Genomic DNA, 26653 nt, shown 5'->3' on the forward strand with positions numbered 1-26653 from the left:
GAATGAGTCAGCCTCTCTTGAGAGCTCTTACCTTCATTTGTTGAAGACAAATGAATCTTTTGCTCGTTTAAGGGAAACGACGTTATTAACTTTTTATTTCACATGTTGTAAATATAAAAGATTTTGTAACTTTTTATTTCTATTTCCATATTTATTTAGAATATATGACATTATTAACTTTACATATGTTTTGTCATGATCTTAACATGACGCAGTTATTACTAACATAACACGTGATAAAACTAATAATTCTGATTTTATTTACGAAAATAAAAGATAAAGTACCTTAAGTTCTAGGATGAAAAACCTAATTAAACATGAAATTAAGGATTACGTGAAAAAAAAAAGATATTTTATATATAATATGAAAGTTGGAATGTGTTCACCGTTTGCATACGGAAACTACCAACATAGGGGAAGACTTTATTGTTATCATACAAGTTTCTTCACTTTGGTTTGATGAAGCAATATATGATGCAAGTGAAGTCAAGTGTCATAATCAAACTCGTGGACAATAAAATCCTACCACCAATGAACACAATAAGACTAGTTTTTCTACGTTGAAACAGTAGGGTTCCAAGTCTTTAATGCATATTTTGAATTCTTTTATCAGTACGCATTGAACTAGTTTTCAATTCTAACTCAACAATTAGAAGAGATACATAAGTTTTACAAGTGAAATTAACCACAAACGTAAACACCTATATTTTATTATCAGCATCTCAATTTCTATCATGTTCTTTGACTTGGACAAACTAAAACATTTGATCATTTCCTGGTCAACAGAAGTATTATTACGTTACATATTTCCCTGATCATAACTTTTCAGCATTATTTTATTGAAACGTTTAAGTAAGAGTTGGCATGTGCAGCAGAAGTGTGATCAGAGAGATTCAAAAGAGAGTCTCTGGAAGCTTTGAGTTGGCTAACAGCATCTCTAATGCCAATGCGTTCATCTGGGTTATCTGCAGTGCAACAGATGGCTACTCCTACAATTGCATCCACACAATACAATTGTAAGTTATTTGGTCCCTCTGAAGGGTCATCATGCAAAATGAGGGACACCAACTCAGGGTCAATGGCTTCCATTGTCTTCTCTTTCAATGCTGAATGCATCCATCTTCTTATGCTTATGCCTCCACTGAAGCATTCATCAGTTGGACTTTTCCCAGAGAATAGTTCCAGCAACACTATACCAAAACTATACACATCTCCAGCTGCACTTGCTTTCTCTCCCCATCCATATTCTGCATTGCAAAGCCAGCCATAATAATTATTCATCATGTTTCATAATTTGTTATCAAATGAAAAGGTTCATAGAGAGTGAATAGAGAAACTAATTTGAATATGCATTAACCTGGAGGTATGTAGCCAATTGAGCCTCTGAGAGCATGAGTGGAGCTAATGGAAACTTGATTGGTTGATCTTTGAACAAGCAACCTAGCCAATCCAAAGTCTCCAACCTTTGCAGTCATGTCTGCGTCCAAGAGAATGTTGCTAGGCTTCAAATCACAGTGCACAACTGGGATTTCACTATCATTGTGCAGGTAGTCCAATGCACAAGCAACATCTATTGCTATGTTCAGTCTCTCCATAAGGTTCAACCCATTTCCGTTTGCATGCTTTCTCTTCCCCTTGATCCAATCTTCCAAGCTACCATTGCACAGATACTCATACACCAGAGCCCGAAAGTCATTGTTTTTGAAGTCAACACTAGAACACGATGTGATGAGCTTAACCAGATTTCGATGCCTCGAGTTCTTCATAGCCTCACATTCTGCAAAGAAACTCTTTAAGGAACCGGTTCTTAGGATGTCAAGAACTTTCACTGCAACAGTAGTTCCGTGACTTAGATTGCCTTTGTAAACCGAGCCAAAGCTCCCAACTCCTAGCAAGTTTTCCTGGTTGAACTCCTCAGTTGCCAAACGAAGCTCATCATAAGAGATCATTGGTGCAAGAGGTTTTAGCTGTTCAGATGTTGATAATGATGATGATGATAATGATCCTACCTTCACCTTTCTGCTCTTTATATATAGTATTGAGCCTATTGTGAGACACAGTACCAATGCTACTGCAATGGCTACGATGATGTAACGTCTTACTTTTCTTCCTTCGCCACGATTCACACATGGGGATTGTAAGCAGAGATTTCCATTGCCTTCTAAATGTACAGCAGAGAGATTTTGGAAAACTCCACCACTTGGAATGGCTCCTTCCAAGTCATTGTACGAGAGGTTTAAGAGCCTAAGCACCTGTAAATTTTGCAGTTCAACAGGAATGGTTCCAGAGAGTTGGTTGGAGGATAGGTCCAAAGTTTCCAAGGCTCTCACTTCTCCAAGAGCTTTTGGAATTGAACCCGAGAGCTGATTCCTGTTCAGAAACAAATTTTCCAAGCTGAGACAATTGCTGAATGAACTGGGGATGCCACCATCCAATTCGTTGCTAGAAAAGTCAATGGAGGCAACACCACTCAATCTCCCAATTTGAGGTATTGGTCCACCCAAAGAGTTCATTGACAAGTTCAAAACATTGCTCAAAGTTGGGAGATTGAGGATTTCCGTAGGAATGCTTCCATTGAGTTGGTTGCTTGATAAATCCATGTAAAGCAGACTTTGCAAATTCCCAAAACTGGTAGGTATGGTCCCCACAAGTTTGTTTCTTGAGAAATCAATCAGGTTTAACTTGAGGAGATTACCAAGGGAATCTGGAATAACCCCTGATAGCTCATTTCCAGCCAGAGATAGTTCTTGTAGTTCCGTTAACTGGCCTAACTCATGTGGGATTTCTCCGGAGATTGAATTGTAGCTTATGTTTAACAACTTCAAGCCACTAAGAAGACCAATGGAGCGAGGTATGCTTCCATTGAAACGATTCTGTCCCATGTATAACGTTGACAGGTCCTTGGAGAGATTGCCAATGGTTTCAGGAATTACACCTTCCAGCATATTTCCATCAATTGCCAGAAAGTTGAGTCGAGTACTGTTTGTCAAAGAAGTAATGAAGTCTAAACCTCTGATACCTGAACTCACTATTCTGTTATAACCAATATTATACATGCGAAGAAATGGGAGATTTCCCAAACCAGGTGGCACTGTTCCTTCCAAAAAGTTGGAAGCCATGCGAATGACCTGAATGTTGGTGAGGTTGTGCAATGACCCTGGAATTCCACCTGTGAAATAATTGAAGCAGATGTTGAACACTATGAGTTTTGGAAATCTGAGACCAACATCCTGAGGAATGTCACCCCCGAGAGAGTTTGAAGCCAAGGCAAAGTTAACGAGGGAAGATAAGTTATACACAGAAGGTGGAACGGTCCCATTGAGATTGTTAAGAATGAGATCAAGCTCAATCAAATCATGCAGCCTACCCAAGTCACTGGGAATCCCACCAGTGAGAAAGTTGGTGCCAAAGCTGATATTTTTGAGAGAAGAAATGTTTCCTAGAGAAGCTGGGATTGCACCATAGAGGCTATTCTTTCCCAGCTTCAAAACCTCAAGCTTTTTCAAGCTGCCAATGTCTTGAGGAATCTTGCTGAGAATGTTGTTTGAGGATAGATCAAGAATCTGGAGCTGATTCAAGAGGGTGATGTTGGAAGGAAGTTTTCCTTCCAACATGTTAGAGCTGATATTTAGAACTCTCAAACTGAGTAGGTTACCAATTTGGTGAGGAATGGGTCCAGTGAGTTGGTTATTCTGCAATTGGAGGGAGTGAAGAGAGGAGAGGTTACCAATATAAGGGCTTAATTGACCTGAGAGTCCCAAGCCTGAAAGCTTAAGGGCAGTTACCCTTTGGCCAAGGTTGTCACATTGGACACCAGTCCAATTGCAAGGGGAAGAACTTTGGTTCCATGAAGATAAGGGAATGAGAGTGTGATTGCTGAGTTGAGACTTGAATGAGATCAAGGCTTGTGTGTCAGTGGTGATGCTTAAAGTGGCTGCTGATACAGCAATGAAGAGGTGGTGTAGGTGAAGGTTGAAGAGGATAATGAATAAGCCAAAATGAAGATGTAACTGAGAAGACAAAGCCATACTTTTCTCCTTTGGCTTGTGATATTCAACTCTTACTACTCAGACGTGTATTTATAGTGGTCCAAATGCAGCTGCAGCAGCACACGCACACGGAACCATTCTTCGCTTTTCTCTTTAATTACAAATCCTTCCATAAAAATTAAAAAAGAATAAAGGATTAATTAATAATTTTATTTTTATATTTAGACATTTTATTCATTTTGTTTGGTTTTTTCCGGCTTCCATATTTTTTTTTTCTTTTACTTAATTAAGTTAATGAGTTCCTATAATTTGGTTTCTTTCCTTACATTGCCGATAAATTTTTATTATATACATGAATGTCAAAAATATTTATATCTTGTGAATAGTTTGTACTCACATGTATGTATACGTTACCATAAAAAATGAATTGAAAATTTAATTTATATTTTTAAAGGAACGAGATTGAATTTTAAAAGAAAAAGAACTCAATTTAATAATAGAAATATAAAAAACCCAAATAAATATAAAAATGAAAATGAAAATGAATTAAAGATTTATATATAAAAACCAAAATGATAATTAAGGTTTGTAAGAAAGAAATTAGTGTTTCCCTCTCCGTTTGGAGGAGTATATTGTAATTTTGTTTGACTGGATGCATGATGGTCTAAGTGGAGAAAAAGTCCGACACCGTATTAAATGGTCTGTTCACTGAAAGTGATAGTCGAACTAACTTTATCAATTGTCTTTAATTTCAAAATTCTAATATTTTGAAACAATAAAAGTGTAATATTTTTTTATTGAATCACTGCTTTTTTTTTTTCTATTAGATGCTTGAAAATATTTTTTATTTTCGTTTAGTTTGTAGTTTTATTTTTTCGTTAAAAGAATTGTAATTTTTTTTTTAAACTTAAAACCATGTTGTAAGATTTGACTTCTAATAATTGTTTCAATATTACAAAATGCAGTCTCAAAATATTAACAACATATTGGGGAAAAGGACAATCTATATTGTTTATTTTCATATTAAAGCTTTAATATTTGGATTAATACATTATAGATAATTTATCTATAAAAGATGGACAATTGCGTATTGTTACTGAATGAATTTATGTAAGTAAAAGAAGTAAATTGGTAAATGTTTCTTATTTCCTTAAATGATAAGAATAGAAAGCCAATTCAATGTTAGAAGCAAAACATAGAGTTAAAAAATGTAAAATATAATTTACTAAACTAAAAAAAAAAAGATTTAAGTTGAATTATTTCCAACGTTGTTTTTAGATTTATGCAGTGACTTTTATGTGAGAGAATGTTGCGGCAAATGCTCATTCACAATTAATTATATTTATATTTGTTAAATTAAAGTAATATTTGGAAGAAAAAAAAGTCATAGAAATGGAAATATATAGAAAGAAGCGAAAGTTTTGAATAAGTGAGTGTCGGAATGTGAAATGACGAAGATATCGGATAATTGTGAAGAAGAACAGTGAGTTTTGTTTAAAAGGTGTTGCGCGTATGGCAGATTTATGCATACCACTCTTCATTTTCTTGCGAAATGCATTTCTTGTATTTGCTGGAATTAAATTGTTCACACATAAAAAACTAAGAAAAAAAATAGTTTCACACCCTCTCTACTAAAAAAACATTCGTATTTATTAAAAATGTCAAAGTGAACTATGATTTCTGAATCAATCTTATTTATTACAAATTCGAATAAGATCAACCGAAATTAAAAAATTAAAAAAATTTAACTAATTATACGTTAAAACGGTTTCAATTCACTTGAATCATACGAGTTGGTGTCAGATTATAGTAAATTGATTCATAAACCCACTTTATTTTAAAAAATCACTAATTTTAAATTAATCAAAGGTAATTTGAAATTAATTTTCCTCATTCTAAAATTTAACTAATATATTATAATATATTATTATTTTAAATTAAAAATAATATATATATATATATATAATTAAAATATTAATTTATTGAATTATTAAGTAGATATTTTTATTTTTTCTAATGTCAAAATATTAATTTTTAAAAAATTATTTGTATAATACTGCATAATTATAATTTTTGTATAATAGTTTATAATTGTAATCATAGTTAACCGAACACATTAAAATCGTATATCTTTATTGAATTAAGTTGGTCCGTTTAATATCAATCAGTGGTAAACTTTACTAAACTCATTTTTAAGTGAGTTAAGTTAACCGATCACATAATCAACTTACAATAAATTATATTGGGTTGAATTACATATCCATTTTAAAAGTTATACTTTGATGGCATGTTTGGATAAAATAATTTAAGAGATACCTTTATGGCATGTTTGGATAAAGTAATTTAAGAGAGTAATTTATTTATTTGGAGAACTTGAAATTTTTTCAAGGAATATTATATGCTTGGATGAAAAAATTAGAAGGAAATTAAAATTAATGAATTTTAACAAGATATTTCAAATAACTAAAATAGTATAATTTGAAATTGACTAAAAGAAGAAAGAAATTGAAATTCTCCAAATTGTGGGATTACTCATTGGTTAGAACCAAAAAAGTCTATAGGTCCAAAAGTCAAATTGGGTCGAGGAGAAGCCGAGTAGGTTTGGATCAAGTTTAAGGTCGAGTTGGATCGGACCCGAGCCAAAGGTCTAGTCGGCCTAAAGGTTGACTTGAATCAAAAGTCAAAATGAGTTGTACCAAATTGTGAATTGATCAAATTCTATTATGTCTTACTCATAGTGATCTTTCATTAAAGAATAACTCTGGTTATCAAATAAGTGAACAACTTTGAGCAATTTACTTATGATACTTAGTTGACATTCAAAAAAAGTATCTAATAATTTATGAATTCAATACATCTTACTTAGTAGAAAGACATATATTCCTTTGCTAACCCTGGTCACTATGGACGCATTTGTCTAATTCACACATTTGAAGGAATCCATGTTGGATTTATTAGATCTCCAACAATTCATTCGAGCTAAGTTAAGTTAGATTTAAAAGTAGAATTGAGTTAATCATAAAATAGAAATTAAATTACTTTATCAAAAAAGATAAAATTTAAAATATTTCAATTATTTCATCCAAATTAATTATTTAAAAAATAAAAAAAATTAATTACAAATAATTCAATTTTATGGTATTGTTCAAATCCCCCTTCAAAGACAAGGTTATCTATCCAAAACAAATGAATAAAAGGAAACATCTTACTCAAAGAAAAGAAAAATGACATTCTTAACTTTTTGCTTCAATTTTTTAATTTTGTTTATTTCCATAACTTTTTTCTTGAAAAGATATATGACATTATTAACGTTACATGTTTTACTAAGTATTGATGTTATACACACTGATGTTAGCATGATGTAATTATTACTAACATAACACATGATAAAATTAGTAATTCTGATTTTATTTAGAGACACAAAAGATGGATTACTTTAAATTTCTGGAATAAAAAACCTAATTAAACCTAAACGGGAAAAAGAAAAATCATAACTGATATTTTATACGCAATATGACAACCGGAATTTGTTAACCGTTACATACGGAAACTACAAACATATCTGAAGACTATTGTTATCTTACAAGTTTCTTCACTTGGTTGGATGAAGCAATATATATGATAGAAGTGAAGTCCAGTGTCATAATCAAAAATCTTGTGGACAATAAAATCCCCGCCACTAATGAACACAATAACCTAGTTTTTCTACGTTGAAATGGTTTACACCAGAATTAGGGTTCCAAGTCTTTTTCAAAATGCATATTATGAATTCTTTTATATATATATATATATATATATATATATATATATATATATATATATATATATATATATATATATATATACCGTCCTGGTCGTCCAAGGTCCGACCCAATTCACGAAAGTCTATGAGTCTAGGAATTTGGGCCTAATTGATATTTTATTAAAATATTTTTTATATGAGATATTTTGGATTAGTCGGTTATGATATTTGTAAGTGTTCTGCCTATAAATAAGAGATTAACTCTCAGGGTCAGGGAGACAATTTTCTGGCTTCAGTGTGCTCTTTACTATACCTTAAGTCAAAAAGGTTCTTATAACTTTTGTTTACGATAAAATTATTAAACTTTTTGCCGAAACAATACACAAAATGTTGTTCTTGCTAGATACCTAATCGGACGGACGTCGACAAGAACAAAATATATATATATATATATATATATATATATATATATATATATATATATATATATATATATATATATATATATATATATATATATATATATATATATATATATATATATATATATATACTTAATTCTAACTCATACATTCGTCACTCTATGCGTCTAACTTCTTTTTTTCATGGGTCTACTTTGAGAGAGAGAAAAGTCATTTATCCTCCCATTTAAAATTTAAAACATTATGAATTATTATCTTCTTGATTATATTCTTTATTTTACTTCGTTTCAAGAATACTTTACACGTTACCATAAAATGAAAGAGAATAGTGGAACTTGTCTTAAAGGAGTAAAACATAATCTAACCAATACTTTTCTTCCATCTTTTAAATAATCATTCTCTACATTGTGCCTTTTAAATATATATATATATTCACGAATCTTAAACCAAATTAAGTATCAACTTTAAAACTGAAAAACATATTTACCTATTAAGTATCTAACTTCATAAAAAATGGAATCTAATAATGGTCTTTGAAACTGTATACTTGAATGACTATTCGTTATTCCGTTTTAAGTACCTCATCAATACGACGTATTATGCATTGATCAGCTTAAAGACTTCATGTAAATCAATACTGTATTCAGCATTATTCAGTTCCAAGGACCACATCACACACACGTTATTAAAAAATAAAATTAACAAAATGTCATTTTTTTTTTCTTTACTATTAAGTATGCGCATGAAAAATATATTTATAACATAAGTTCAACAAAAGGATAGATTTAAAAATAAAATAAAACTGAAGCAAAAGAATGCAAATAGATACTTTGAATTTTCAATCAGTCAATAACCCCAACGCAGCACCGGCTTTCAACTAACACATCATTGGTCAATAATATAAACTAATTTTACTAACAATACATTAAAATTAAACTCCTGAGAATTATATACATTGCAAAAACTACAAAGATGTTCATTTGTGTTAACAAGATAGAAATAGCCCCAAAGTATTCAAGGCTTCCACAACTTCATTGTGCAGTCTTCGCTAAAAGTTGCAACAAGATTCCTATGGGGATGGTGAGTGACCCCTATAACTTCCTTCTCATGGACCTGTCATTGGACACCAACAATTTCATTATATCACTTAAAAAATTTATTTATCGCGATAAAAACCTCGGTAGAAAAGACGCGTATTCCGTGGGAACAGAATACGGGAAAATAAAATCCAATTTAACCAATATACAGCCAGAGGGTTTGATCAACAGATAATGCACAACGTTTTATCTGAAGAAATGAGTGATACATAAGCGGGTCAGTTCTGGTTTTAGTTAGTGTTTGCAAATTATACACAAAATCCCAGTTTTAACACAAGATTCAACAAGATAAATGTGGCAAATACACAGTCTAATATGCACAATCTATTTTCGCATAGTCTGACACGCACTGTCTGAATTTGCATCTGGTATACATTAGACTCAAAGTTACGCAAACATAATCTGAAACTTGCGTCTATCAAGTTCAGGCAGTATCATCTGATACACCTTATTTGGCTAAGTCTGATTCTATTTATCAATTGAGTCTTATTCCCTCTTTCACATGCAAGATTGCAACAAAAACAACATCTATGGAAATTAAGACCAATTTGAAACAAACCTATGGATCTAATCTCAGATTAACTCAATATTCATACCTTCATTAGATGCTCCAGTTTTCCAGATTGATAGCTGAAGCAGTACATATTCCTGCGTTCAATTTGTCATCTCATTAAGAATATAACAATATTTGGAAAGATATTTGGCGGGGTTAGATTATTTCAAGAAAGAATATACTAATTTAGTAAACATCATCCAGAAGTTACTGTAAAATCAGGTTAAGTTATTGAGCTTAAGAAAGGGAAAATATCAATCATAAGGCATACGTGATGTAATTACATGTTGTACTTAAAATATTTGTCTACCAGAATATATGAAGGGCTGTCATATTTTACACAAATCAGGATACCTGTCTTCACCAACACAGTAAATCCATTCCCCTTTCGGTGAAACACAGGCTGCCACAAAGTCTCCGCCCTCTCTTTTACCAGATGAGAAGCTCTTCACAACCTATCAATTGACAGAGAAAATAATGCTCAGAAAAAGAGATGAACTAAAGTTTCATAACTTGCAGTTAGATCCTAACATGCTGTTACAACACTTCCTGTTAAAAACAGATGAAAGGAAATGAAGTCCACATTTAAGTAAATGCCTATATTCAGCCAGCATGAATATGCAGAATTAGATAAATACTTATCCTTGTCAAAACAAACACATTAATTAAGGAGGACAGTGCAACATCCTTAATATCAAGACACTAGTGAAATAAAGTATAAACAAATAATTTCCAGTTATCAACTCTTTTAAGTATACCTGTCCTTGAAGTGTCATGATATATATGGATGACGTTTTGTTACAAACGACAATGTGATCAGTATTCTTGGGGAAAATGTGAACAGAATTGACTGAAGCATCACCTCCCTAACAGTCCAAAGAAATCAGTAATTAGACAAATGAACAAAATTGTCAAGATTACATCAGAAAATTGAATGGAAAAAGTCCTCATAGTAGATTTTTTAAGACACACCCTTAAAGGAGGAGGTGGCTTAAAAGTTTGTATGCAGTCTGTAGTCTTCACATCCCAGACCTACAATAAGGACGAAAAATACATTACTTGCACACCCGATAAATACGGAACTTCCAAGTACTATCTATACCAAGTAACTGACCTTGATTGTACAGTCACTTGACGCAGTAATAACACGACTCCCATCATTTGTAAAAATTGCATCATTTACATAAGATGTATGGCCACGAAACTCTTTCAACATCTTTCCAGATTTGAGGCCGTGAATCCTACATAAAAAAAAAAAAAAACCTTTTTACTCACCAGTAGCTAACATTTTACTAAAGCATTTTATAATGTTGATATACAAAAAATACAAACTATATGAACAGTACTAAAGATTTGAATAAGGATTTGGGCTAAAGAGCAGCACTGAAATGAGTAATTTCATTTACAATCCCTTCGATCTCTAACAACCCTCCTCTTACAAGCTTTAACTCTCCACTGTTTGAATGAAGAACAAAGAAAATATCTTAAGAATTGGAAATACAGGAAACAGAATATGTCTCACTTGATAAGAATGAGAATGATGATTATGCGTGTCTGTTTTATTGTTGGAAAACATTCCAATGCAACTGAACGGAAAAGGATGTGACCGAATGAAATTGGTTTCAACGTAAGTTTGAGCCCTCCCAACAGAAATTCAAACATACTGAACGTTGGGTGGGGGAAAGGAGAAAAAGTGATTTTGTATGGTTTAACTTCAGAGAAATAAGTGCTGCTTATTTTCCAACTTCCTGGGATAGCTTTGATTGCATCTCCTAGAAAAAGAGGTTATTAAACAAACACTAGGTTTTCAATTTATTCTTGTTTTGTGTCAATTGTTTTTACTTGGTGTGCTATTTTCTAAGGACCTTGTGATACGATGCTTATGACGTGTCATTAATTATGTTATTTTCATGTATTTAACTTGCATTATATTATAGTTTTCCTTTAATTTTGTGATACTTTTGGGGAATTGTATTTCCTACAATTCGTTTCCAATTTTATTGTTCTTGATAATTATGCCATTAGTGTTAAATACAGAACCATTCAAGTGCTTTCTCCTAACAACTTAATATTAGAGCCTTTACGATGTCTAGAATTCAATCCCCAGTATCCAGTTCTTTTAAGTAAAAGTTAAATTTTCCTTCGTCTATACTTTTAAAGCACAAAGAGATCTCATGAAATGTGACTTGTTATATATATAAAGCAACCATGTGTTTTCAGCTGCCATTTTAACCTATCCAGATAGTTGGTTCATGACAACTATATTCGATAGGTTTAATTTAGCAGTTGTTTAGAAAGAAAAACACATTACAATCACCATGCTTTTCACCAAAACATATTGGAACCAGTGCTTTTCACCAATGACTGCATTGTCAACCCCAAATTTGTACGGAGGGATTTTAGGCTTGCTATTGTCTACCAATAATAATATCAACTTCTAATCATTAGGTCATTCATGTCCTTGTTAACATCTTAAAAGAACCTCTCAAACCTAAAATTTAACTCAGTTGAACTGATGGCCTGTAGACAGTGCAAAATAAGTAAAATTAAATGACAAAACCTTGCTGTGCTGTCAAATGAAGTGCTTAATAACTGGCTTCCATCACGAGAGAAGGAAACACTTGTGACACCTTGGGAATGTGCACGTTCAAGACGCCTCAAGCACTGGCCAGTTCTAATACGCCAGACCTAAATTGAAATGTGAAATATACAATTTTAAGTTTCACATATTAACAGTTGAGTTGGAAACATAAACATTCAAAAACAGCAACTAAAACATCCACATGGAAACCAGTATATATTCAAGGAACCACATGTTACAAGTTAAAAGACAAAGTAGGACATGTAAAGTAATAAACACAAAACACAGCATTAATAGTGTTTAGGTACTATTAACATTTTTTGTAGTAATTCTAGTCTCCGAAAGGTTAATTTCAACTTATGCACCAACTAATTTTCTTTTCATTTAACTGTTTATGGAAAAATAAGGCCATGCTAAAAGGCAACTATTAATTGTTTTGTCCACAAATTTATACCAATATACCCAAGTTACCTACCCCATGAATTGCTGTTACCAGCAACATTATGAATTTTCGAGATCCCACGTCCCTATTTTATCAGGACCTTTTTCACTTAGTTGCACAATTTGACACTATTCACTACTCACCCACCCATAGGTTTACATTCTAAAATTTTTCAAATGAATTATGTTTGGTAGCTTAATTCCATTTCATAGAAATATTGAAGAGTGTTGCACATCTAGAATATACACACACATACACGCATAAACACATACAAAATCAAGAATATAAGAAATTCTTCGAAAGGTTAGCTCATACAGCCTTAAATGCAAACATGCATTACTCACTTTAATCTTTCCATCTTGAGAACCAGACGCAAGCATTTCTGAATCTCTGCTAAAGTCTACACAAAGCACAGCATCATCATGCATCATGAAGACTTCCTGCAAGTTCACGGAATCATATAATGTCTAAGGAAAAGACTTACATACACTAAGATATTTCCTTATAGAAATGACGGATAAAATTATATGTATAACTAAATTGCAAGCGATATTAAACACATTCATGTTAATAATAGTACTAAAATTCTTAGAAAACATAAATCAAGCAGATATGTTGATATATTTATTGAACACAGAGAGGAAGAGACAGGTCAGCAAAACAAAACATCGCATTATGAAAGAAAATCCAATTTCATGAATAAAATGTGTAATACATGCACATATTTATATGTATACTACAAATTTAAGATACCAAAATGCATACTTCATCTTAAATTTGTTTCCAAATTCATTAACTATCACATACAAGACATTTTATCATTAGAAGGTAAAAGTGTTCAAATAAAAACTCACTCACGTCAGCCTGGTACTGGAGATCTTTCTTCAGCTTTCCACTTATGTAATCCCAAACCTAGAAATATTGCCAAAAATCAGGAAAAGGAAAGGCAACTGAAAAGGAAGCTTTAAACTCCAATTATGTAACTGCAAACCAAGAAATATGACCAGAAAAATGGGAAGAAAGAAGCTGAAAATGAAACTTTAAACACAAATTATAAATACCTCAATAAACCCATCAACTGAGCATGACACGAGAAACTGCCCATCTGGTGAAAAGCAAGCACATTCTGCATGGCTTTTACTCCCAAACTAAACAACCACATAAGCAGAATATAAGGGTTAATATTATGAAAGCAAACTTGCTTTGGATCTGTTCAGTATCAGAAATATTTTTCAACACAAGCCCACAGGAAACCCAATGGTTCTGCATTTTTGTTCTCTCTGTCTACTTCAGTGTTTTTCACATCTCATCTCCATAAAAAAATGCCTTAAATATGGATAAGATACCTTTATCGTGTGAGACAGAGCTGTTGGATACATGTCATCCACATCTTGTTTCATAGCAGCTGTGCCACGAAACAAATCAAATTGTGTTCCTGGAGGAAGCAACCCTGTGATCAAAGGAAAGCATAGCTCAGTCAAAATCTAAAAGAATTTTCTATAAACATCATCAAGGCTCCCCCCCCCCCCCCCCCCCACACACACACAATCCAGCACAGAGAAGGTGTTGGAGGCTGCAACAGATAGGCCACAGAGAAGGCAGGCTAGGGGTGACCACAATTAAAGTGGTTTTTCAACAAGTTTCTTTAGTGAAATCAAATTAGAAACATACACAGAATTGCATTAAGAAACACAAGAAAAACAATAAGTATGTAGATGATCACCATGAAAATGAATATTGTTTTTCAAAACCATGAAAGTAAATTACCTTGATGCTGCTGCCACTTCAAAGCCTGACCAATTAAAGCCATCAATCGGGATGGTGGCACTACAGTAACTTCAGCTGCAAGAGCTGAAAATGCAAGGAAATAGAAGTTCTTAAGGTAAAAATCAAAAGAAATGAAGTTTCATTTCAAATCAAGAAATAGATTTTCATTACGACAGAACAAAAAATAGTATCACAACTTCTTAGTAAAAACTACAAATGTTAAAGACAAAAACCTTGGGCTATTTGTCCACGTCGCTTCTCTTTTGTTGAGTCTTGATAAGCCTGTCATATAGGACACAAGTCATGAACCCTTGGGTAAAGAAACAAACACAAGAACATGGCAAGAAATAAAGCTTCGAAGTTGTCATTATACTCTTTTTCACAAGAACAAATAATAAGGATTAATGGTTTGTTTAGTCCTTGAAAATTTTCCAAATTTTGTCCCCAAGTTGTAAAACCAATGGTTTCCATTCCCTTTTCTTTAAATGCCCATACTTTAAGCTAAAATCCCCCCCCCCCCCCCCCCCCTCTAATTGGAATTAAAATTTGGGTATTTCAAAAAATATTTAATATTTCATGGATTAGAAACACCATTAACCATAATAATGAAAAGTAGAATTCCTGGGTCTTTAAAGCTAGCCCGCTGCCAGGTCTTATGTGACTTTTTGTGCAATAATAATTGAAGTAGAAGTTAAATACCCATACTTTAAGCTAAAATTCCCCCCTAATTGGAATTAAAATTTGGGTATTTCAAAAAATATTTCATGGATTAGAAACACCATTAACCATAATAATGAAAAGTAGAATTCCTGGGTCTATAATGCTTGTCCGCTGCCAGGTATTATATGACTTTTGTACAATAATAATTGAAGTAGAAGTTAAAATATATTTAAGAAAGTGATTGTTGAGAATGGAAGAGTTTGAAGCCTAATGGAAGGAAAAGTTTGCAATTTATGTAGCTATTATCCGCAGTTGAGAAATCTTTAAATGAGAGGAACAAAATGAAGATCATCATGTAACTTTTCATTCATCCAATATTCATTTTTTTCAACACATTTCATAATTCACTAAATTTAAAATAAAAAATTAAGCAATTAACCCTCCAACACAAATTCACCAAGTTTTGGAGCATCAAACACCTTTCAACACCAATAACTCCCCAACACCTATACAACGGATGTTAGACACTCCAAATGCATGGTCTACTAGGACTTGCATTTTCTGCTATATATGCATAAGAATTCATAAGAATTGAAGATGAATGATTGTAGAAGATTGCAGATACAAATAGCTTTGAGGGACATAAGAAACAAGTAGCTTAAGTTAGAAAACAGGACATTGCAAATATGATAAAAAATTACGTACTAACCTCATTTGGATCAAAATAAGTTCTGACTAGGAGATGTTCAAGACGCAAATATCTTTCAGGCTGCTCTTGTTTCATTACACCCATCACTTGTGTTTGCCTTAAAATTGCACGAGCAGTATCCAGTTCTCGAAGTTCAATCATTTCTAGTACAATCTGCAACCATGTTTGAAATTTTTAAATATCACTAACTTGACAGAACAGGCAACATTATTACAATGTTATACTGACAAGGTGAGTATTAGGCAAGATTTTACAAGTATCAAACAGTGCTGAATGACAGCTCCTGAATCTCACATCGCCTAAGAGGGGTATTTGACCCATAAAAAATATGAAGAATTCTCCTTTTAGCCTGATTTTTTAGCATCACTTTCACAATGTAGAGGAATAATTAGATTGCCACAGTATCCAACCTCATTTGGCAACTACCTAGCCTTTCAAAGATAAATGAATTTTTTTTCTTTTTATAAGCAAGTGTTAGTTCGTTAATATGTTAATTTTATTGTTAGTAGAAGGAATCAAACCTATTAGAAAGTGAACTTTTAAGTCTAATGTAACCTCACAAAATTGGCTTGTAAAGTAAGTTTGCACCGCTTATATATTGTACTTTGATCTCATCTCTAGTCAATAAAAGATTTCCCACACCATCCTCGCACCAAGAACTATAAATCTTGATGACCAGATATTTGTGAGTGGTCCAATAGCAACCTAATAATGGGTGATACAATACACCCAACAAATCTCGTTAAGATAAACTCTAATATCATCTTAGAAAGTGTGCTCTAAGCTTACTCAACCTCACAAAACCGGCTTAATTTGGCTGTATTTCTAGTTGATGTGGGATCTTCAACATAACCCGTGACCTATCCCACTTCCCCTTCATTTCCTTCCAACCACCAAGCCAACCTTATAACTCCAACATCAATTCCTAATCTCCAATCAAAATTAATTCGACCAAAATTAAAACAGACCCTTTATTTCCCCAAAGTAAAGGAGTTCAAAAAGTCATTAAACTACTAACAAAGCACAGAAAATATTACAACTACCGAAAAAACTTCTTTCCTGTAAAATGGCAGCCTAAATAAAGAGATCCTAAAGTCCAAGGGAAACGACCAAATGATTATGCACTTAAAAGCTAACGAACCAGCAATGCACAAAGAGAAAATGTCATAAGGCTGACCAAAAATATAGCTAGGTTAGGCAGATTGATTAGCAACATTATCCAGCACTTCCTATGTGAACGCTGTCACGCTTTTTACCCTTTTTACCTTCACCGCCCTCCATACCAACATTTCAGCCCATCATTTTACCTTATTCCCAATTCATACTGTTCATATGATGGAAGGGTCTAAAATACGTTAAAAAGTCCATAACCAGCATTGGAAGACTGTGATAAAGCGAATATACAGTTATACACAACACAATTAGTAGTTATATATCACAAACCAAAGTTTGTCAAAAAATACCTGCTCATACAAATCCTCCAATTTATTCCTGGGAAGCTTGAGTTGAGAAACTTGAGGCAATATAGCATCCCATCTCCCACTATTGATATCAGCAACAAAGGTTTCAATGCTGTCAACAGTATTCAGAGAAACCTGGCATTCATTCTGCAACGTCTGAAAAGTCTGATGCAACGAATTTTCTTTGCAAAACTGAAGCACAATTTTGATGACACTGCGAAGGGCAAACGAAATTTGACAATAACACAAATTAAACCAAAAAAACAGAGAGCCATTGAACGAGTTTCAATTAGACATGAACAAAAGCGAAACATATGTTTTAGTAAACGAAGAAAATTAAATTTCCCGATTTTTTAATACGGTGGAGAAATTAGATGCAGTGAACGATACTTACTCTCGAGCTTCGATTTCGAGGGTAGACATTGCTGATATGTCGATTGAAGTTGCACCACGATGTGTGCGTAGGGTTTTAGCGCAGATTCAAAGAAACCAAGTGTTATCACTTACCACCAGTTCCAACGTTCTCATTAGGCCATAATCTCAGTACCAACGTTAGTTTTATTGAACCCAACAAACATGCCCTTGTGAACAACAAACCCTGGGTCGGGTCAAACCCAATAACCCACATGGTTAGGGCCTAAATTTGTTTTGGGTAATGATTTTTCTGACCTCGTTACATTGATATTACAATAGTGGCCTTTTAAAATTTTACAATTCTTATATGTTTACAAAATATAATCTATAATATATTAAAAATTTCTCAGATCATTCATTTCGAAATATTATAAAATATATATTTTAGAATAAAATTGAAACTCACATTATGAGATAGTAAGGACATTTCCTAAAGTTATTTTATCACTTTATCAATTCGACTATACGTGATATATATATATATATATATATATATATATATATATATATATATATATAAATAAGGTTAAATAAATTTATAAGCATTAAATTTAGATGTAAAATTATAATCAAATTTTAAAAATAATGATTATAATCTTTTAAATTCAATGTGTTTTTAAAGTGAATAGTCTTTTATATTTAATACGTAAAATAGTATAAATAATTTAAATATTAATTTTAAATGTCGTATTATACATAAAAAGGTTAATAAATTAACAGTTAAATTAGAAGAATTATATTTATTTATCTTATAAATTTTAAAACTAAATTATATTAAAGTTTGAGATAATAATAGTTGATATTAAAATTTAAGATAAGAACATATTTAACCTATCATTTGAATCTATTTTAGTATTATCCGGTATGAATTTTGGTGTTCATTGATATTGTGATTTCAAGTAGGCTTTATAGTATTTAAACCCACAACTCAGACTTTTAAATTTTTGTGAATATTACTGAAATGAAATAATATTTAACTGTTGTAGATAATTGAAATGAATGCTCATTAGATTTGCGTCTAATATTTATTTATTTATTTATAGAGAGAGAATATAGAGAGAGAAAATGAGTGTGTGTGAGAAATAGAGGACCACAAAGAGCATCTAAAACTACCAATGAGACACAGAAAACAGTACAAAGAACCAGACACAACATTAATGATGAACAAATAATTTATAACTTATTATTTGATGATTTAAACTTTAAATCCTATTTTTTGATACTCTTAGAACAGGTAGTTAGTTACATGCAAAATTGATATTCATCTTATATTAAAAAGTATAAATAATAGAAAATAAGAAAGCGCAAAAAGGATAAATTACAAATACAAAGGTAACTACAATTATAGTGAAAACATATATATATATATATATATATATATATATATATATATATGTGTGTGTGTGTGTGTGTGTTCATTTTTATCTTATAATAACTAAAAAATGAAATTAATTCTTCTAAAAGTATTATTAAATTTTTAAAAAAATATAATTGTGAAATAATTTTTTGGTTAAATTATTCTTTTGGTCTTTGTATTTGTCAAGCAGTATTAAATTGGTCTTTCAATTTTTCGCTACCTCAATTTGGTCCTTGTTTTCTTAAAAATGATTCAATTTGGTCTTTGCCGTTAATTTTGATCAAACGATGTAAAGTCAATCCAACGTGTAAATCTCAAGTTTTTTTGAATTTTTTGATTTTTTGATTTTTTGAATTTTTTGAATTTTTTGATTTTTGATTTTTTTTTATTTTTACATTTGTCACTTCACAATGTCATGTGTCAAAATGATTGCTTCCTATATTTATTTTTAGTTTCAATTTAGTTCCAATTTTTGTAAAAATGAAATAATATTGTTTCTCCCTAAATTGACTTTTTCTATAAATTTTATGATGATATTCTTACTAAAATTGTATATGGATATTTTACACATTTTAGATGCAATAAAATCGGTTAATGTTGGTTACGTGTTTTTATTTTTCTTTATATTTGTCAATTGTACATATACCTTTCAACATTAGGTTGTTCGAGCAATGATCAAGCGGTAATATTTATTATAAGTATAAAAACAATATTATTTAAACTTCTACATGCTCATTCAAACAATACAACTTCACACTCAAGTTATAGTTTGAGGATTGAATGAGAAAGGTATCACATGTCAATGTTATCTTCTCAAAGACTCTCATAGGTTAAACGATGATAATAAAGGTATTGTAATGGAGTTTGGAACTTAATAACTTGTTCCATTGTTTCTCAAATGTATTGTTTAAGTATTGAGATGATGTTTAAGTTTAATAAATCATAGCATTCAATAGAGAATGTTAATTTTCAAGTTATGTAAGATTACTTAAACAACATACTCATATCAATACTCTTATGTCACTCTTGAAATTTAGTTTTGAAAATTAAATTATTTGGGTTGATTGTGTTCAGTTGAGTGTTATTTTCACCTTTCATGTATATGATATGACTTGATTGAGTTGGCATTGTGTAATTAAAGTGATTGATGGTTATATTATTATATGATTTATGTGTTGAAAATTAAATATGTTGTGTGTGATTAGTACAATAATAATGTTATGATAATGGTTACACATCTATGTATGTATGTAATAATTGAAATAATATTTCAGATTTGATGATTATATATATATATATATATATATATATATATATATAATAATTTTGCATAATTTAAAAATGGAGATCTAAAACAATTTAAATATCCAATAATACAAAAATGTCAAGGAGTGCATAGTTCAAAGTAAATAATATCTCGTATTCATGTTATGAAAATAATTAATTAGTCAATGTTTAGTAGATTTAATGTGATCCGATTACCATCACATCTGGACTTGAATTTTGTTATATTTATAATTTTAAACTTGAACTTTGCTATATTTATAATATTACTACGATCACGTTTTGAAAGAAAAATAATTTTAAAGAAACCAATAAAATAAGATGGAACTTATGAATATTCCAAGATTTTTTATTTATATATTGTATGTATTCAAAATACATATACACATATACTAAATATAATACACGAGTGAATAAATTATATAAACTTTATATGTTTTAATTAACTTAAAACAGGTGGCGTGTTACAATTTTCATCTACAAAATATACACACTAATATTATTACTTTAATTATTAAAGGTGTCTATTGATTACTTTCAAAGCCATCACTATCTACTAGGTTATCTATTAAATGATATCCAATACGTAGTAGTGTGATGTAGACAAAACTAATTATTAACAAGCTTACACAAATAATTACGAGAAATGGATTTGATTGAAAACAAATTAGTGAAAAAAAAATCCTAATTTTATTTAACGTAAATATATCCTAAATTGAAAACATAATTATATATATATATATATTAGTCCGTGTTAACAGTCTCTCAACACTTAAAGTAATGTAAGTTTTTCTTTTAACTTTTATATTTCAAATACAACGTAGAAATCTATAATTATAGTTTTTTTTTTTTCAAAACAAAAATTCTCACGAAATATATGTAAAGTGGGTTTTGAAATACTCATAATAACAATGTTCATAATTTTAATTATTCGTGATAATGTTGAATTATTAATATATTATTTATTGCACTCTTTCATTCAAAAGATTTTTTTGTTGTATACACTCATTTAATAACATTAACATAGATAACTCATGTATTTTTTTTTTTACTATATATTTATTACAAGATATAGTTGATAGCATTTCTTCTTCTTGTTCTCACATAGGAATGACATTTTCATTAAATAAATTCTATAAGGAAAAGTTATTTTATTGTTTTCAAAATTAAAGGTATTCTATATATGACAACTCAATTCCCGTTTTGTTGTAATAGATTCTATTTTCAATTTTAACCAGAATGCTGAAAATTCGACACTTGAAAGAACCCTCTTTATTAAAAAAAAATGAAAACATTTTATGAAAAAACATTAATGAAAAGTCAAATCTGGGCCATTGTTTTATAGTAGGTGACAACAGAAAAATAATAACCACAAACAAAAATAAATAAATTATGTGATGTGGATAGAGACCGGTAGAAATGTGATATAGACAATTGCATGCAGTTAGAAAAGTTGCTAATATTTCTCTCAATCGTGATACATTATCTATTGTAGTTGTTTTATTTTTATTTTTTTATAAAAATATATATGAGGGAATTTTTATAATATGTATATAAAGAGTTAGACTGAGTTGAATTTTTTTAATTTTTTTTATAGACCCACTCAAACTCAACCCATCATTAATTAAATTGAATGAGATGGCTAAACCACAAATTCCAAAAAATATTTTTTAAGAAAATAAAAAGTAGATTATACTATGGCAAGGAAAAAAATTATAGATTTAATTACTTTTTATTTTTAATTTTGTCTAAAAATATTAAATTAGTCTTCCAATTTTTTAAAATTTCAATTTTGTCCTAATTTTTAAAAATTTTTACAATTTGATACTTTTTTGTTATATTTTTTAAAATAGATCCAAATTTTTTTATCAAAGTTTAAATTGTTAATAAAAATAATTTATTTTATTAATTAATTAACATAATTATAATATTAATTTAAAAAAAAAATTGAAAAACCTATTTGACATTTTTAAACAAAAATAATAAAAAAAAAATTATACCAAAATTATAATAATAAAATACAAGCATCCAACCCTTTAATAAAAAAAGTGTACCTCAAACGACTGGTATATGAAACCCTCGATGTGGACCCTCCATGACTAGTATATAAAAGAAAGCTCAACACTCTATCATGCTAAGAATTTGCAGCTGAGATGGAATTTCTCATGCAATCTCTGTTAATTACTGTGATCACCATGGTTGCATCTGTGTATGTTTTGCAGAAAAGAAGAACAGGTGGCACTAAAACCTTGCCCCCTGGTAGCTTTGGGTGGCCCCTAATGGGTGAAACCTTCCAATTTTTGTTCCTCAAGAGTGAACATTTCATTCAAGAAAGGGTCAAAAAGTACTCCTCACAGAACTTCCACACAAACATCCTAGGAGAGCCAACAGTGGTTCTTTCTGGTCCTGCAGCAAACAAATTTGTCTCCACCAACGAGACAAAGCTTCTCAAAGTTTGGTACATGAAGACTCAGCGCAGGTTCTTCAATATTCCTGACCAAAAAATACATGCACCAAAACAAGAACCTGCATCTTCAGCTCCAGTGAAGATCTTGGGGATTCTGAGACCTGAGGGAATAGCAAGGTACATGGGGAACAAGGTTGAATCAACCATGCATCAACATTTCACGACACACTGGGAAGGAAAAACAGAAGTGAAGGTGTACCCTTTGGTGAAGGCCTTTTCCCTCACACTGGCTTCTCAATTCTTCTTAGGCATTGATGAACCAAAATTGGCCACTGAGTTTGAGCACTTGTATTTTGGGATCTACTCTGCTCCTGTGAATTTCCCGGGCTCTTCATACCGTAGGGCACTCAAGGCTTCATCTGCAATAAGGAAAGAGATCCAATTTCTGATCAAAGAAAAGATTGAAGCTTTGTCCAAGGGACAAGTTGTGGATGACCTACTAGCACACGTAGTTGGTGCTGAGCAAGGTGGAAAATATGTGCCAAGAATTCAAATAAGCAACATCATCATGGGGATGATGAATTCAAGCCACATGCCAATAGCTATTACTCTGGCTTTCATGATCAAACACATTGGACAGAGGCCTGATATCTACCAAAAAATCGTATCCGGTAATTTAAGATAGTAATTATATACACACACAACATAGGACAGAGTTTGAATATATGGTTCTTAGCTGCTTTTAGTACAATTCTCTACTCTGAATTCAACTTTCGTCTTTGTAAACTTTCACCAACCCTTTTCTCATACAGATTACCAAACTGAAACTCTAATGTTAATTCAAAAACAATGTTCAAAATACTTAAGAAAATGCATCCAAGTTCTGTGTGCATAAAATATTGTACCTGCTTTAAGGTAGAGAGGTAAGTTAGGGGTTTAAGCTAGGAGAACACAGTCTTAATTAAAAAAAACAATGTTAAAAGTTGTTAAAAAAGTGCATCTAAGTTTTGTCTGCATAAAATATTGCAGTAGCTGCTTTAAGATAAGTTATTGGTTTAAGCCAGGAGAATACAGTTTGTGTTTTTGGACTTTCTTTTTGGACTCAGAATGCAAGATTCTTAAACAAAGTATGGTTGACTTACCACATAGCCAAAATTTAAATGGCAGTGATACACAAAGCAGAAAGAATCAAATATATTTAATATTCCTTCTTAAAACATAGACTATATAAACATAGACTATATATATATACATGATACTTTGTTTTATTTTGAATCAGAGCATGCTGGTGTTACAAAACTCAAAAGATCTGGTGCAGCACTAGACTGGGACAGCATACAGAAACTGAAATACACATGGGCTGTTGCACAGGAAACTATGAGACTCTATCCAACTGCACCAGGTGTGTTCAGAGAGGTCATAACAGATATCACATATGAAGGTTTTACTATTCCAAAAGGGTGGAAGGTACCTTAAGATATATACTAATTGATTAATGTAAGTTAATAAGCTTGTAATAAATTAAAATTTTCTCTAACTTGTTTCCATCTGCACAGATTTTTTGGTCACTGGTTGGGACAAATAAGGATCCGAACCACTTTCCAAAACCTGAAAGTTTTGACCCCTCAAGGTTTGAAGGGAATAATATTCTTCCTGCTCCATACACTTGGATACCCTTTGGAGCTGGACCAAGATCTTGCCCTGGACAAGACTACACGCGATTTGTGGTCCTCAATTTTATTCACATCCTAATAAACAAGTTCAAGTGGGAAGTTACAGTTCCAGATGAGAAAGTTTCAGAGGGTCTAATACCTACCCCAGCAGAGGGAGTATCAATCCGTCTTTATCACCGTTAAGTTCTCACAAGTGCAGATATTGTGAACACGAAGAACAGTTCGAAAAAAGCAATATCATATGATAATAAAGACGACAAACGACCCAGACAAGGTTAATTGATTATAGGATTGTATGTGTAATGAGACAATGTAATAAGAATATTCGGAGTGTTTTGTTGTCGTTTTCTAGAAGGAAAAAAGTGATGTTGAGTAGGTAACTATTTTGAAGAACAAATCGTAGTTTCTCCGTGCATGTGAAATCCTTATAAAAGAGATGTTGATATCAGATCATATATATCAATCAATGGCATGGTCCAGGTTATATATAATCAGCATAGTTTGACTGTTATGAAAGCAGTGTGATTGGTATAGTTTAACTAGTAATCGATGTTCATTGGACAGGGAGATACTGGACCACAAATTCATCAACCAAAAGCGACAACGTACGACACGTAGGATACCCCGAAAGTCCTACACGCCATGCATGCAAAATGACAACAGTTCACATAAAGAAATATTCAGAATGAAAAAGGCATCGATTTAGTCGCAGAGAGACAACAAAAGATACAATAACACGTAATTATTCTTCACAAAGTAGACCTGTTGTGGTGTTTTTGAGAGTGTGAAGTTCCACATTTAATAAAAATCGGTAAGAAAACAACTACTTAAACCAAATATAATATTGTATCAAAGTTATTAAGAATCCATCCTAATCTTGATTTAGACCTATATATATACCGATATTATAGTAAGACAGGGAATTTAAATATAACTTAACTTTATAAGATTAGTTGAGTAAAATGAGATTTACTTCTATGTAAATTGATCTTTATTATTAGTCATTGTGAGATATCAAAAATACTCTCACCACATCATGCATTTAAATGAGGATATTGAGCATGAAAATTAACAAAATTGTGACACAAAAGATATGACTTTCATATCATATCAAGGGAAAAAAGAAATAAAATAATTTATTAAATCTAAATGTATGTTTATGTAAAAATGATAGTTTTGTAGAATAGAAAAATATACTAATAAGAAAACAATAAAATAATTAATTATATATAATATCTAAAATATTTGAAAATTAAATAACTGATTACCTATAATATTTAATTATATTATTCTAATATCTTTTGAATTATAATTGGGAGTTCTTAGATGATATTAGGAGTTTTTATATAACTCAGCACAATTCATTCAAAAATATATATAAATTGTATTAAATATATTTGATGTTGGAACTTTTTTTCTTTAAGAATACTCTTTCCTATTTTCCTAACTAGATGATTTGGAAAAAAAAAACTTTTGTTACATGTAAGATTGACCACATATATATATATATATATATATATATATATATATATATATATATAGGATTAAGTATAGTTGAGATAGTAACATCTAGCAAAACTGAGTTTAATTTTTAATATACTGTAATTAATTAAAGTTTATTGTCACTGTAAAATAATCATCATAAAGTCTATCATGATGGAATGAGAGAATATACTTTGATTAAACCCTTTTAATACTATCAAGGTTTAGCGTCATTTTGTTGAATGAGAGAGTGAGATGTTAACCATTTTTACAGACTTATTTGAAATAATTTTATATTAATACATCAACATGGAGAAGGACAGAGTTAAAGTAATATTACACGAGTAATTATATTTATAAATTTATTTCTCATTTTATTTTTTATCTTTCTTTTCTTGGCTTATTACATTATTCATCACATCTTTTTCTTCTTCTTTTTTTTCTCTCTGTCTTTTCTTTTCTCTTCCCATCACTCTCTTCTTCAAAATCCATGTAGAGTGAAGAGGTCTATACATATTTTTCCATATTATATATAAACAAAATGCAAATTGTAGATTCGTACACATAAATTTCTAATTAAATGGGCTGCTGAAATAAATGAACTGCATGATTAA

The 26653-nt window shown here is 31.1% G+C and overlaps 3 protein-coding genes across 3 annotated transcripts; 1 reads left to right on the forward strand and 2 right to left on the reverse strand.

Moving 5' to 3' along the window:
* Positions 1-681: 681 nt before the first annotated feature.
* Positions 682-4052, reverse strand: LOC114177572 (uncharacterized). The gene is made up of 2 exons (XM_028062969.2): positions 1358-4052; positions 682-1247 (listed from the first exon to the last, which is right to left on the reverse strand). The coding sequence occupies exons 1-2, from the start codon at positions 4026-4028 to the stop codon at positions 832-834; spliced, it is 3087 nt and encodes a 1028-aa protein (XP_027918770.2). The 5' UTR covers positions 4029-4052; the 3' UTR covers positions 682-831.
* Positions 4053-8956: 4904 nt separating this feature from the next.
* On the reverse strand, positions 8957-17980 carry SMU1 (transducin family protein / WD-40 repeat family protein). The gene is made up of 16 exons (XM_028059669.2): positions 17817-17980; positions 17426-17636; positions 15963-16115; positions 14827-14875; positions 14594-14677; positions 14173-14276; positions 13888-13974; positions 13685-13738; positions 13171-13266; positions 12364-12491; positions 10918-11044; positions 10776-10835; positions 10562-10669; positions 10158-10258; positions 9847-9898; positions 8957-9266 (listed from the first exon to the last, which is right to left on the reverse strand). The coding sequence occupies exons 1-16, from the start codon at positions 17843-17845 to the stop codon at positions 9168-9170; spliced, it is 1542 nt and encodes a 513-aa protein (XP_027915470.2). The 5' UTR covers positions 17846-17980; the 3' UTR covers positions 8957-9167.
* Positions 17981-22566: 4586 nt separating this feature from the next.
* On the forward strand, positions 22567-25055 carry LOC114179205 (beta-amyrin 28-monooxygenase-like). The gene is made up of 3 exons (XM_028065455.2): positions 22567-23555; positions 24164-24351; positions 24441-25055. Exons 1-3 carry the CDS (start codon positions 22631-22633, stop codon positions 24738-24740), a joined length of 1413 nt encoding a protein of 470 aa, XP_027921256.1. The 5' UTR covers positions 22567-22630; the 3' UTR covers positions 24741-25055.
* Positions 25056-26653: the final 1598 nt, after the last annotated feature.

The sequence above is a fragment of the Vigna unguiculata genome, chromosome 3, assembly GCF_037176805.1.
Source record: "Vigna unguiculata cultivar grain cowpea cultivar isolate G323 ecotype 2 chromosome 3, ASM3717680v1, whole genome shotgun sequence".
In the NCBI taxonomy this organism is placed as follows: Eukaryota; Viridiplantae; Streptophyta; class Magnoliopsida; order Fabales; family Fabaceae; genus Vigna; species Vigna unguiculata.

Excerpts from the sequence above, each read along its gene's own strand:
- SMU1 (XM_028059669.2), bottom strand. The coding sequence starts at position 17,845 with ATGTCTACCCTCGAAATCGAAGCTCGAGA. Across the intron at positions 13,975-14,172 it reads CTCTGTCTCACACGATAAAG|TTTGGGAGTAAAAGCCATGC; the intron begins GTATCTTATCCA and ends GTGGTTGTTTAG. Across the intron at positions 10,670-10,775 it reads AGCCACCTCCTCCTTTAAGG|GGAGGTGATGCTTCAGTCAA; the intron begins GTGTGTCTTAAA and ends TTGGACTGTTAG.
- LOC114177572 (XM_028062969.2), bottom strand. The coding sequence starts at position 4,028 with ATGGCTTTGTCTTCTCAGTTACATCTTCATTTTGGCTTATTCATTATC. Across the intron at positions 1,248-1,357 it reads AATTGGCTACATACCTCCAG|AATATGGATGGGGAGAGAAA; the intron begins GTTAATGCATAT and ends TTTGCAATGCAG.
- LOC114179205 (XM_028065455.2), top strand. The coding sequence starts at position 22,631 with ATGGAATTTCTCATGCAATCTCTGTTAATTACTGTGATCACCATGGTT. Across the intron at positions 23,556-24,163 it reads CTACCAAAAAATCGTATCCG|AGCATGCTGGTGTTACAAAA; the intron begins GTAATTTAAGAT and ends ATTTTGAATCAG. Across the intron at positions 24,352-24,440 it reads CTATTCCAAAAGGGTGGAAG|ATTTTTTGGTCACTGGTTGG; the intron begins GTACCTTAAGAT and ends CCATCTGCACAG.